Source organism: Lissotriton helveticus, chromosome 2_2 (genome assembly GCF_964261635.1).
Source record: "Lissotriton helveticus chromosome 2_2, aLisHel1.1, whole genome shotgun sequence".
Classification (NCBI taxonomy): Eukaryota; Metazoa; Chordata; class Amphibia; order Caudata; family Salamandridae; genus Lissotriton; species Lissotriton helveticus.
The window spans coordinates 139,165,597-139,178,564 of NC_136060.1; the positions used below are offsets into that span (position 1 = coordinate 139,165,597).

At 40.4% G+C, this 12,968-nt stretch overlaps 1 protein-coding gene across 1 annotated transcript in view; it reads left to right on the plus strand.

The window, feature by feature from the left end:
- Positions 1-12,968, plus strand: part of TEC (tec protein tyrosine kinase) — a 589,535-nt gene that overhangs the window by 251,803 nt on the left and 324,764 nt on the right. Inside the window, exon 3 of the mRNA XM_078678221.1 lies at positions 6,141-6,330. Within this exon, the coding sequence (XP_078534347.1) occupies positions 6,141-6,330 (190 nt within the window). The remainder of the gene's footprint in view (positions 1-6,140; positions 6,331-12,968) is intronic.

A 12,968-nucleotide genomic window follows, 5' to 3' on the forward strand; every position in this document is an offset into this window, starting at 1 on the left:
ATTGCTGCCCTTTGTTCCGACCTCTGCTCCAAATTTTAGACCATGGGGAGATGTATTTATGGATTTATGGCCTCTATTAACAAAAGGCTTGGGGCAGTTGAGGGTTTTATTTCTGTTTTAAATGCCATGCAATGCCCACGCCCAACTATAAGTAAGATGGACACCTCTACGTCAACACTAAGTGATTGAATGCAGGGTTTAGGTGGTATAGACGATCCTACTACTGCTGTTCCTGTGGACAACATGTCACTACATCAGAATGCTTTTTGCCTGGGTTCCTCTCGAACCACATGAACTTCACCATTGCCAGTGAAATCCCAATGTGTACTGCGATTACCACCAGAGGCAACCCCGTTCATCATTTTCTTGAAAGAGGCAGCATTGCTTGGCCAGGGCTTGTGGGAGACTTATCAAAAGTTACTTAACATAGTTACTCACTGGCTCAAAGGGGTGGGGGGATATGTTTTCACTTCAAAATTAGTTCATCATGGTACAGAGAATTTCATGGGTGAGCCACCCCCCCAAATCTGATCCCTATTATTATGTTAGTATCAATTTCCGGAGTGAAAATGTTGTAATTAATTTACTGCCCAGGTTGAACCATCTCTTTTTGGCTTACAGTACACTTGAGGCACTCCCCCTTGGGTTTTTCTATCCACCACACTTAAGAATTACCGGCCATGATGCTGCCTGTTTGTTAGTGGTAGATAGAGGGGTCGTTGCTTAATCGTGCTCATCCATTCCAACAAGGAATTTCTTTCCAGCTCTAACCGGGCTTGAGCCAGTCATCTGACAACCACATTGTGAGCTTCAGAGCACACCTGTGAAAGGCCTATCACAATTAAGCAAATTCATGCCTTAAACTGTGGGATCCAATACCCGTGTCTCACATTCTCTTCCTGATAATACCTGTAGTTTGAATGGTAAACCGGCCTATACCTTTATCCCTTGGCATGTTGTTGGTCCGGGTGCCATTTTACAGAACCCATATTGGCTGGTTCTTGTCTGAAAATTGATATTCACAAAACTTTACATGGTCTTACCAACTATTTTCCCCTGCGGAGCTCACTAGCACCTGGTCTCTTTGTCTCTGTTGTATTTCTGGGAAGAGTCATTTGGGCTTTCCTGCCTCACCAAATTTTCATCTTTTGTGAATGGAATTCAGCATCACTTTGACTAATTAATTGGTATAATCATAACTTTTACCATAATAATAAAGTGCAGGAACCCAGTTTTAGCCTACATCTGACTCCCTCTCCCCTGAATGGTAATGAAGGCATTAGACAAGGGCCTGGACAGTTTTAATAAATGGCTCCTTGATGCAGTAGATGATGTGAGTCGTCAAAAGCAGAAACACCATTTGGCTTCTGCCCCCTGGTTCTCTCCAGCACTTGCAGAGGAGAAATGAGCTTGTAAAAGACTAGAGAGAAAATGGAAATCTCGTTATCTCCTGGAGGTTAGGGACAGCTATAAATTAGCTATTAAAAGCTACCATAAATCCATAAAGGAAGCAAAAAAGTGTATTTTACTACCAAAACTGCATCAGCTAAAAATGCACAGCACGAGATTTTTTAGATTGTGAAAGGATTTCTTCATCCTAAAGCTTGTTCTACGAAGACCCAGCCCTCTCAACATTTATGTAACCAATTGTCTGACTTATTTGAAAAGAAGATAGAGGCTATCCAGACAGTATTTCATCAGCAACTAGCAACATGCAGTAGTGTGATAGGGATCTTCTGTGTCTACCTTACCTAATTCCGCAACCGCTTTCTTGAATTTTCAACCGATTACATTACAAAAATCTGAAGTTGCTATTATGCACTGTGAATCCGGCTCTCCTTTAGAGCCCTGTCCTCCGTCAATTCTTAGGAAAGCTATTGACATTATAACCCCCCACTCTGAAAGCTAGTCTGAATTTGTCCTCAAGCTTCTCCTTAGTGCCAGATAGGTGGAAGTTGGCTATGGGTAAACCTCTGATTATAAATCCAACAGCCGATACTTCCCAAATTCAAACCAATGCACAATTAATGGATTACTCAGAAAGCTTCACACTCCTTCATCCATTTAAATCTGGTTTTAGACTTCAGCACTCAACTGAGTTAGCTGTCAGCTGTCCTTAAAGTGTCAGAGTCGATAAAAATCACTCTTGATGAAGGCAATAATGCTGTTTTAATTCTCCTTGATTCGTCAGCAGCTTTCGACACTGTGTCCCATGATATACTTTTACAGCGTCTTGCCGACATTGTAAATCAAGGCGGTACAAAAGGGGGGTGGTGATGGACGGAGCATCTGAACCAATCAAACACTCACACCCAGTCAAAAGATCTGGGTTTAATCCATCACTGTTCTTTAGCCCACTCTGCCACCCCAGTTCAGACATGGCTATATGTAAATCAGTCTGACCCTGTGCCTCATGGGAACAGTCCAGCCCGAACTGCCAAGCCATGCCTTCCCTGGACCGGAAACAAGCTTCCGAGGACTGGTTTCTGGCATTCCAGCCGTCTTCAGCCCGGCTTGCTTGAATCCAGTGGCAAAGTGAGCAAGGGACTCACGTCTGAGCATACCCTGCCACACTTATGGCGGCCAAAGCGGTACAAAAGGGGGTGGTGATGGACGGAGCATCTGAACCAATCAAACACTCACACCCAGTCAAAAGATCTGGGTTTAATCCATCACCGTTCTTTAGCCCACTCTGCCACCCCAGTTGAGACATGGCTATATGTAAATCAGTCTGACCCTGTGCCTCATGGGAACAGTCCAGCCCGAACTGCCAAGCCATGCCTTCCCTGGACCGAAAACAAGCTTCCGAGGACCGGTTTCTGGCATTCCAGCCGTCTTCAGCCCGGCTTGCTTGAATCCAGTGGCAAAGTGAGCAAGGGACTCACGTCTGAGCATACCCTGCCACACTTGTGGCGGCCAAAGCGGTAAATTGTAAATCAAGGCAGTGTTTCAGTCTTTTCTGCTAAACAGATCAAAGCATTTAGGTAGTACCAAGAATTTCTGAGCAGATGTGTCTCTGTTGGACACAATATAAGAAGGCTGTGGGCAAGAGAAAGGAAGGTATAAGAAAGGAGGTCTGTGGTTTGCTCCTTGTGGCTAGTAAATGTGAAGACCATAGAGCTTTCTGGCAGGTCATTAACTCCTCCCATTTTAAGGAAGGCCCTGCTTTGGTACTGGACATTTTATTCCCACCCAATATTTGGTTTATTAATTTCACTAAGGGCCATTCTGATCCAGGACCTAAGGGGGAGCCGGAAGTTTGCACTAACAACATAGCAAGATATCCTGACTGCCTGGTAATTGATTTCCATGTCTTACCGGCAGTTTTGGAAAACGTGCCCCATCAGCAGTGCACTGGGTCTTGATGGGGTTTCATGTGACATTTTAAAACATGATCCTTCTCTTTGGATTTCCCCATTAACAAACATTCTAAAGGGAGTTGCTAGCCTAGGCACTCTAGCTTCATGGTCTTATGTAACAATTATTTTAAAATATTTTTTATTGAGCAAAGCAAAAATTGACATTTTACAAACAATTATCATCAGGACATTAAACTAATCATTTTACATTCACTAAGCCTACTTTAAATTAGCTATAAAACCAACAAGGATCAAAATAGCAAAACATATTCAAAATCAATGTTACTACAGTGAAAAGGCAGCATCTTAAACTGCTTACAACTAAATAAGTTTTCTATTAAAATGCTAAAGTGCTTAGTGCTACAGTACTCAGGGACGATCTCCCTACACTATTCGAAAAAGTGCAGAAAAGTGCCTAAGTGCTCTAGTGCTTTATGTGTGCTTTTTCTGCAGACAAAATGTCCAACGTGCTAAACCATCAAAGTGTTTAGAGTGCAAGATCTTTAAAATTTCTATTCATGCCATAATTTCTAAATTCTTAAAATACTTCCAAACAACTTCGAATTTTCTTGTAGCACCCACCCTCATAGCATATGCTTCTTCAAATACCATTGTTTGTTTCATTTTATTTACCCATTCGAGTTGGTAAGGGACATTCTCCGACTCCCAGTTCTGGAGGATTAAGGAGCGGGAAACCAAAGAGCAGATTGCAATACAACAAAACAATAGCACCAAGTTCACAATCACAACAAAGCTCAACAGCTATAGTGCGACAGCTACACTATTAAAGCCGCAAAACTACAGAACTGCCGACTACAACACCACAGTGCAGTGCACCACCACAGCTAAACTACTACCTCACTACAGCTAGGGAGATACCACCACCACAGAAGAACTGCTACAATACTAATAGTACAGAAATACAGCTGAAGAATTCGAATTACAGAACTACAATACATATACATCTCTACAACTACAATACAACATCAGTAACCTGCCTCACAACAACAGCATTAAAACTGCTGTCATGGTGCTTGAAAACACTACATTTGAAGCAACATCTTGGGGAACAGCAAAATTGAAGGAGGGAGTGGGACCCTATTGCTGAGCAGGCTTCATATGCAGTGTTAAGCTAAAAATGAGTTTTATGAAAACAGGTCCAAAAGTCAAATTTACTTTGTTAGTGGTGACTGTTAAAGACATACACATCAAAATATTGAATTATATTTACCTTTGGGAAAATGCCAGTATTTGTTTTGCATTTTTAAGACCACCTATGTATGTGCTCAACTTCCTTACGTGAACCAAAAAGCTGTACCTCCAACAGCATCCTATGTGGACCACAAAGTAAAACAAATGAACAAATAAGGATGATTATTGAATGCCACATTGTATTTATGACAGGACAAGGCAACCGGACAACAAGCACTTCCTAAACAAAAGCCATAAACCAGTGAATAAAATACCATGGTGTAAGTCAAGTAAATACATCAAAGAGCACACACAGTCTAACGAAAGGGCTATTTGATAATGCATCACCAAAACCTAATGTAGACATAAATGGTACGCTGTAGCCACATAGGAGCTGGGTAGAGGTGCAGGGGGGCAGGGAGGGAGTGCTTTGTGGCACCCCCAAAATAGCCATGCTGGAGCTCAGAAGATAAATGAGCAATAAAGATGCCTTTACATTGTATTTTTGTATTGTCACATTTGCTGTGCATTCAAAGACAGAGGTAAAATGTCAGGATATGTATTCTGATGAATTGCTGCTTATTCTTTTAATATGGAGATTGATGTTTATTTGTAACTGTCGGATTACAAAGTTAGATGATTTTGTAAAGTGAACTGTTTGTCAATCTTGCTGGGGTACAGGAAGTGTGAAAGGAAAGGATGTAGGATATCATTTTTTTCAAACCCACAGCATTTAAATGTTTGTAAAATAACTGTACCATATACGTGCAGTTAGGAACGTACAAATTAAGCACTTTCTTCGTAACTCTGAAATATGTTGGAAGCAAATATTTTAATAGTATCAAAACAAATCTGAACACTACTTTCTGATGTGCGATTAGTAAATATGTGCTGAAAACTGATTCCCATACAATATAGATTGTGCAACATATAGTTTTAGCACATAAAACTGCATATCAGTGCAAATTTTGTGGACATTTCAGTGGAAAATGTGGTGTCTGTAAATGACGGTATGCTACCACACCATGCTTTAGTAATATATATGTAACAATGTGCTCCACGATGCACAAATGGCTACATTCTACACCCCTACCATTCTCCTGCTGAATGGGTGTGACTCATTTGCTATACTTGTTCTTTGTGTGGACCCTAGATTTTTCACGATCTCTTGCTTTCTCTCTCTCTCTTTTAGCTTCTATTGTTCTTTTATTGAAACATTGATAACATGAGTTTTTTCAGATAGCTCTAATCAAGCTGAAACTTAACTGCATTCATGCAGTGGTAGTTTCAATAAACTCTGTCGGTAAAGTACTTTAGTACTTTGTGCTGTTGTACAACCACATTCTTCTGCTGTAGGTGAAAGAGTTGGACAACTAAAATATGTTTGTAATATTGTCATATCACCACACTATCTTCTTTTATTTGATTTAGTATTTTCTAAGAGACTTCAAAGGCTCTGGGTTCCAAGCTTTATTTTGAATGACAGATGTGGATGATGAATGACATGTCTTATAAAACTTTAAAGATAAACATGTTGCAGTCTTCATCCTCTTAACCAGAAAGATAACGTTGCAGCTATTTTTCCTTTAGATTGGCGGGTAGTATTTTCAATGGCTGGAGAAACAGCGATAAGGAGGTCAAGATGAATCTGGAGATTATTATTGAGGAGAACCTGATTAAAAGATCACAACAAAAGAAAAGGACATCCCCATTAAATTACAAGGAGCGATTTTTCGTACTTACGAGCTCAAAATTAACTTATTATGAAGGTCGCCCAGAGGTAAGAAAGATGTGTGTTACTTCTGCTTTTATTTCTACATTGTTCTCGATAGACCTTTAGTCAAATTTGTGTGGGCAACTTAAAGATCTTTTAATAAGTTCCTAATGTTTTAATTTTGCATGTTAATGTTCTTTTTTTAACAGCTTTTATTTAGAACAGCGTTCACCACAATAATATGGATATCTTCGCACTAAGCAAACCGCTGGTTATATGGATCAAAATATATTAGCAATCAAGCATCGAAAAAAGATTTCAAACATTTTTAAAATGTAAAATGATTTTGTATGTTTCTGATTAAAACAGAAATAGAGATCAAAAGCTTGGTTGAGATAGTTTTAAAGAACGCCTCCCATGTGTCTTCCTGACTTTCAGGTCTTTTAGCAGGCAGCTGTTGGAGGATTGCAAACTTCATGCTGAAACACATCCCTGGAATGTGTCTGACAGTAAGGAACGTTCCTTGCTGTGTAAAGTGCAATCTGCAATACACAGGTCTTCGGACAAAAACTCTGTGAACAAATAAAAGTCAGTGAAGAAATCAAAAGTGCTGCTGAAGAATGTCATACCGCGTTTAGCAGAACACATGCAGCTGCAAAGTGTACACGTTTCAACCTCATGAGAGTATATTGCCGGGGGGGGGGGGGGGAGGAGCTGAGGGGATCAACTGGTGATGGGCTAAGCAGCTGCAGTATTTTGCTCCTTCTAATGACCTATCTTCCAATGACAAACTATCCTTTAATATTCATCAGCTGCACTCTGCGAAGGTCACTATTGAAACCCTACTTATACTAGAGTTGGGGAGTTGACTCTGGCGCTGCATTACCCGGCCGACATAGAGATAAGCAGACCTGGGCCCAGAAAGAGCGCAAAGCCAGTGATTCCTGATTGGGGGCCCATTGAATCTGATGGCTAATGGAACCTGCCAAGATGAGAGGCAGGCCAGAGCTCAGTACCAAATATAGTGCCGCAGAGGTGTACATCAAAGTGGTTATAGGTCTCTGGAGCTGAGTGGAAGCTGCACTTTCCGGGTCAGAGTGGAAAAATAAAGGCCAGCAGGGCAGTTCCTGTAGCACAGTATGGAAAAGCTGTGGTGTGACTAGTGCCTCAACTTGGGGATCCTTCTTACAGCTGATCCTGTGTGTTAGAGGAGGCAGGTCCTATTTGGGGGTATTGGCCACTCATTTAAATACTTAACCACGCCTGCTTTTGGCAGAGGGATATGAGGTAGACTGCCTTGTATATCCTGAAACCCTTGACTATGAAAACCCATGCATCTAGATCACATATCACTGTGTGTTTGTCCTCTCCCCTCCACATACAATGAAAAATGATTGACTCTGATCATTTAGATACATTTTCATTGTCTTTTCCTTCAGTGCTGCATCTTATTTTCTCATTCAACATTTTCATGTTTCAATTTTTCAACAGTGGTGTGAAAATACAGTTATTTGGTTGTGATTTTAGACACACAAAACAACCACTGTTTTGGTAAAATTGGAAATGATGAAACTAAGCGAAGAATACAAATCTTCAAAATAGGGAATGATAGTAACATGCACTAAACCGCACTCATAAAATCACTCCAGAAAGTAACTTTCTCTCCGTATCACTATTGCTTTGGTCTTTGGAACTGCACTGTCTACTCAATATTGAAAGGGGTACCCAATCATTACTGTTAAGTAAGGAGAAAGAACCTTCACGAACAATCAGGTAGCAGTGAAAGCACAAAGAGACTTAGAACACCTAGCAATCTGAGAAGCAGTCACCAGGTTCATGGGATTCTCAGAACCTTAGCTGCAGCAGTTGCATTGTTTCCAGGAAGAGTGTTCGCCACACTTCTCTATTGTCTTGGCGGCACAGGACTTTCCATTGTGTGGCCACCTGTGAGGAGGCTCCCCATCAAAACAGAATAAAATGCATGAACCCAACTTCCATCAATGGGCTTTTCATGCTCTCCTCATGACAGAGGGTGTGTTAACCCCTTCGCTGCAGGGGGAAGGAGGGGGGCGGCGCCGCGGTGCTCGTGTCGAGCCCAGCTCGTCATGAGTCACAGTGGAGCTGTGTTCATGACGAGCTGGGCTCCTCATGACTCCGCTCACTGATTAATTCCCCCGCACAGGCGGGGAATCAATCGCGCGTAGGCGGACTGCAGCAGTTATGACGAGCCCAACTCGTCATGATCACAGCTCCACTGTGACTCATTACAAGATGGGCTTGTCATGAGCATTGAAGAGGTTAATTATTTTCAAATTAAGCTGTTGCTTACTTTTAGGGTAGAGGGCCTAAAAATAGTGTACAAAAACGTGACCTGTGATGCAAGAAACATATGCCATAATAATGCATAATGCAAACAGAATACCTAAGGAGAGTCCACTAGGTTAACATCAGTATTGCAAATGTAATTCCATACTGCAAACACGGGTTCCAGAAATGTTTAACATCCATGTGAGCTACTAAGTCTGAGGTGGCGTGAGTAGGCACTACCTCTCGAAAGTTAAGAAATGATTTCCATACATTTACGGGTCAAACATTTGTGGAAGTGCTGTCCCCATTAACTTGGCAGTCTTATTGGACAAAAGAATGCACGTCAAGATCCTTAAGTCGGTTTGCTCAACAGTAAGTGGAAAGGTCTACTCTTCCATGGCAATGCGAATCAGCCCATATGTCCCACAATGGAACTTGAAACCTTTTTTCCATGTCAAAGTTCTGTAATTTTGGGTTTTGGTGTCAGATCTTTTGGGAGTAGAGGGACACGCCTGGAATCAGTTCTCACACTCACTCAGAGCAGAATAGTCACTTGAAAAGTTTAGGAGCAGACTAAAAACAATATTTCTTTCACCTGTATATATGGTCCCATTATTCTGGGATTTGGTGCTTCATCAAAATATGTAACTAGCCTTAAATACCATCATGTGAATGAGAACATGTGTCCGTTAGTGATTTGTGTATATATTGCTTAAATGTTTGGAATAGATTACGTGCAATATTTTAATAATTGTTTACACATTTGTGTGAATTATGCGTTTCGGTGTTGCCAGCTTACAAGTAGTGCGACCTGAAATTGTTCTGGAAAAAAATAAACATTTAAGATTGGGACTTGTGCCTACAAAACTCTACTCCAAAACTCAAGCAGTCAGATCCCATTCAGGTCACAGATATTTTTAACTTCAATCCTAAACAGCTGGTACCAATAAAACCATCACCCTAAGTACCTTGGTACAATGAAAAACGTGTAATTACCACACAATCATGTAAAACATGTGAGAAGGTGATGAAAAATAGGAACGAAAGAGAGTTGCCAGCTCTATAAAGCTCAATTGGGGTAATGTAGAAAGCTCGTAAACACCTGTGGAGAGCACTAAAACCATCGTCAAATAAAAGAATACAAAAATCCCACCTAAGAGATCTTTCAAATGTACAAAAGTCTGGCCCACCCGGAAGCTGCCACGTGCCACATCAGCCCCTCACCAGAACTATGTAATAACATAGCAAACTTCTTCCAAGAAAAGATCACTAAACTGTTAGCATATTTAGCTCAGGATGAAAGGCCAGCTAACAATGACATTCCGTTTCAATCCGGTCTCTTATGGATGATACTTGGAATATTTGGGCCAATATTAGGTCGCCTTTCCAGCCGATCCATGCCGAGATGTACGTTTTAAAAAGAAGTTACAAACACACTGTTACCAGTGTTTACAGAACTTTGTAACTTCTCCTTTCATAAGGGGATTGTTCACCCTGTCTGGAAAGAACCTTTGGTTACCATACTCCTAAAGAAACTGTCTTTAGAACCCCTTATTATGGCTAACTAAAATCACAGAATCAGTGGGAAACACTTAACTATGCACATTTCTTTACTCTAATCATCTCCTTCACCCAGCTCAGTCGGGTTTAGAAAAGGCCTGAGTACAGAGACGACACTCAGTAAGGTCATCGGCATGGAACCTGACCTTCTCCAATTTATGTCGCTATTTTGGGGACGCTGATTGACTCTTTTTTTATCAAAATGTCTTTGCTTATGCAGATGACACCCAACTCATGTTAAGATTGGATGGTGATCCACAACAGTTATCTGCGTGGATAGCGGATTTAACTGTCTGAATGAGGAGCAATGCCATACCTTAAATGGGGGAAAAGAGTGGTCATTTTTGGAAATTAATTATTATGGAGATATGCATGATGGTCAGCAAAACTGGTTACACTACCAGCTCCAGTTCCCCAGGCTGGAAACTTAGGAGTCACACTTGACCTTGATCTGACTTTCAAGTCACATTTAAATAAAACAGTTACCTCATGCATGTTCCTTTTAAAAGTCATCTGGAAAATGATACCACTATTTCCTGCAACATCCAGTTTATTCATGCATTGATTTTATTTTGCTTGGGATTATTGCAATGTGTTGTAAATAAAAGATCTTCGGTAGCCAGATCATGTATAGGTATGTTGTAGATTTATTGATAAGATGACAGTTACAGATAAGTTACTGGAATATAATCCAACATTTCAGACATCTCCAAGCACACCAACACTCATTCTGGCTGAGCAGTAGAGAAGAGATACATAGGCAAGGGGAAAGGCAACAGTAGATCATAACACACCCCCCTTCCTAAGGAAACCAAAACACAAATAAAATAATATATATATATATATATATATATATATATTTCTTTATTCGTTTTTGCAGAATAGAAAACCATAAAAGCAGTGTTACAATCAGATAAAAAACATATTAACAAGTAATACACGATCATTACAATTTAAAAATAAACTTTCCACACTAGCATTGATGATCACTGTCTGGACAACGATAATAAATTATCCAATTCATAAGTAAGAAGCATACTCTACAGATGTTTAAAAATACATTTTAAAAAATTGACGACATGATAACAAATACATTCAGACTCTAAAAACTGCAGTCGCAACATAGCTGGGCGGCATTGCCTAAAGCTAAGATAGGAGAAGACACCTTCTTATGAAGCTTCTCTGTGTGTACCTTATATGAGTTTTTCACCTGTCCGGGTGAAAGGTTTTCCCTGTTGGACTGTTAGGAGAAGACGCCTTCTTACGAAGCTTCTCTTAAAGGTTATCCCTGATGAGACTGTGTTGGAGAAGACACCTTCTTGCGAAGCTTCTCTGGTTTTACTTTTGAAATGTTTGACTTGAAGCTTCTCTGTGTTTTACCTTGATATGAGTCATACGAAGCTTTTCTGGTTTTACTTATGTAATGTTTGACTTGAATATTCAAGTACTGCCTAAGCCTAATGCTTTTCTTGGAACTCTTTCATTCTGATTCTAGGTGTGTGATTTAATTGGCATTATGAATTGTCATGCATGTAAAGTCCAGGTGATGCCCCACCAGGATCAGCCTCTGTCCTGTTCAGCCTGCACACTCCAACTGACACTCACAACCTCACCAGGCACCCATCATTCCACTACATCATCAATCATCCAACATTCCAGACATCTTCAAGCACACCAACACTCATTCTGGCTGAGAAGTAGAGAAGAGATACATAGGCAAGGGGAAAGGCAACAGTAGATCATAACACAATGCACTACTGATTGGTCTCCTCAAATATGTTATTCAGAGTCTCGAAGTAGTACAACATACTGCTGTGAGACTAGTTTGAGGCCTGAATCATTAAGCTCCCATCTCAAATCACCTTACCAAACTTCTCTGGCTACCAATCGGAAATGGAAGCCTGTTCAAGGCCCTCTGTTTATGTCATAAAACTCTTTACTGCTCTAGAGGGAGGCATCATGTCTACTTTGATTTCACAATACACCCCTGCTAGTATTCTCAGATCCCCTTCCTAACATCTGTTAAGGACATGCAAGTTCAGAAAATCTAGGATAGAAGGTTGTATGCTTTCAGTTATCATTATGAAGTTCTAAAATATTATGCTAGATTCCCTAAGAGCAGAAACGGGCCATGTGAGATTTACAAAATGACTCAAAACTCACCTGTTTGACCTCAAATGTTTTTTTCAGCACTCTTTTTGATGTTTACTTCTTCCTCACTGTTTTCCAGCTAAGTGAATGGGTCATTGGAAGCTATAGGATATTTCTTTTCTGAGGTCATTATCACACTATATAAACTCAGTAGTCATTAACTAAATAATTGTAAATTGATGATTGGACCATTTCTTTCCACTTTATTAGGCATGATGTTTATTGTTCTCAGCTATAGTAGCATTGTAGATTGCCGAAATGCCCCTAGAGGTGGTAGGAACATTGGTCTGCGTCTGGAGCCTCCTGTGGAGCCAGCGGAATTGTTAGATATTTTTTTTTAATTGAAAAAAAGAAGATATATATATAATAAACGTTTAAATCCGTAGAGCAGCAGCCTACCTTTGTGGCTTCAATTAACTCATGCATAACAAGTGATAGCACTCTGTGATTACTCCAAGATTGTGACTTATCAAAGAAAAACTACAGCAATATTTCAAGGGATTTTGGAATTATTAGTGGTGTTTCTAAATTTTCATTCATTGTTTATTTATTATTCCATGCTGTATGCTGTATTATTTATTTATCCAGAAATTCCTCGCAAAACACCTAAGTATGTTGTGCTATTTCCGACTTGCCACCAGGCTTGGACAGGCCATTCAACCTCGCCGGCATTTTCCCAGTGGGCT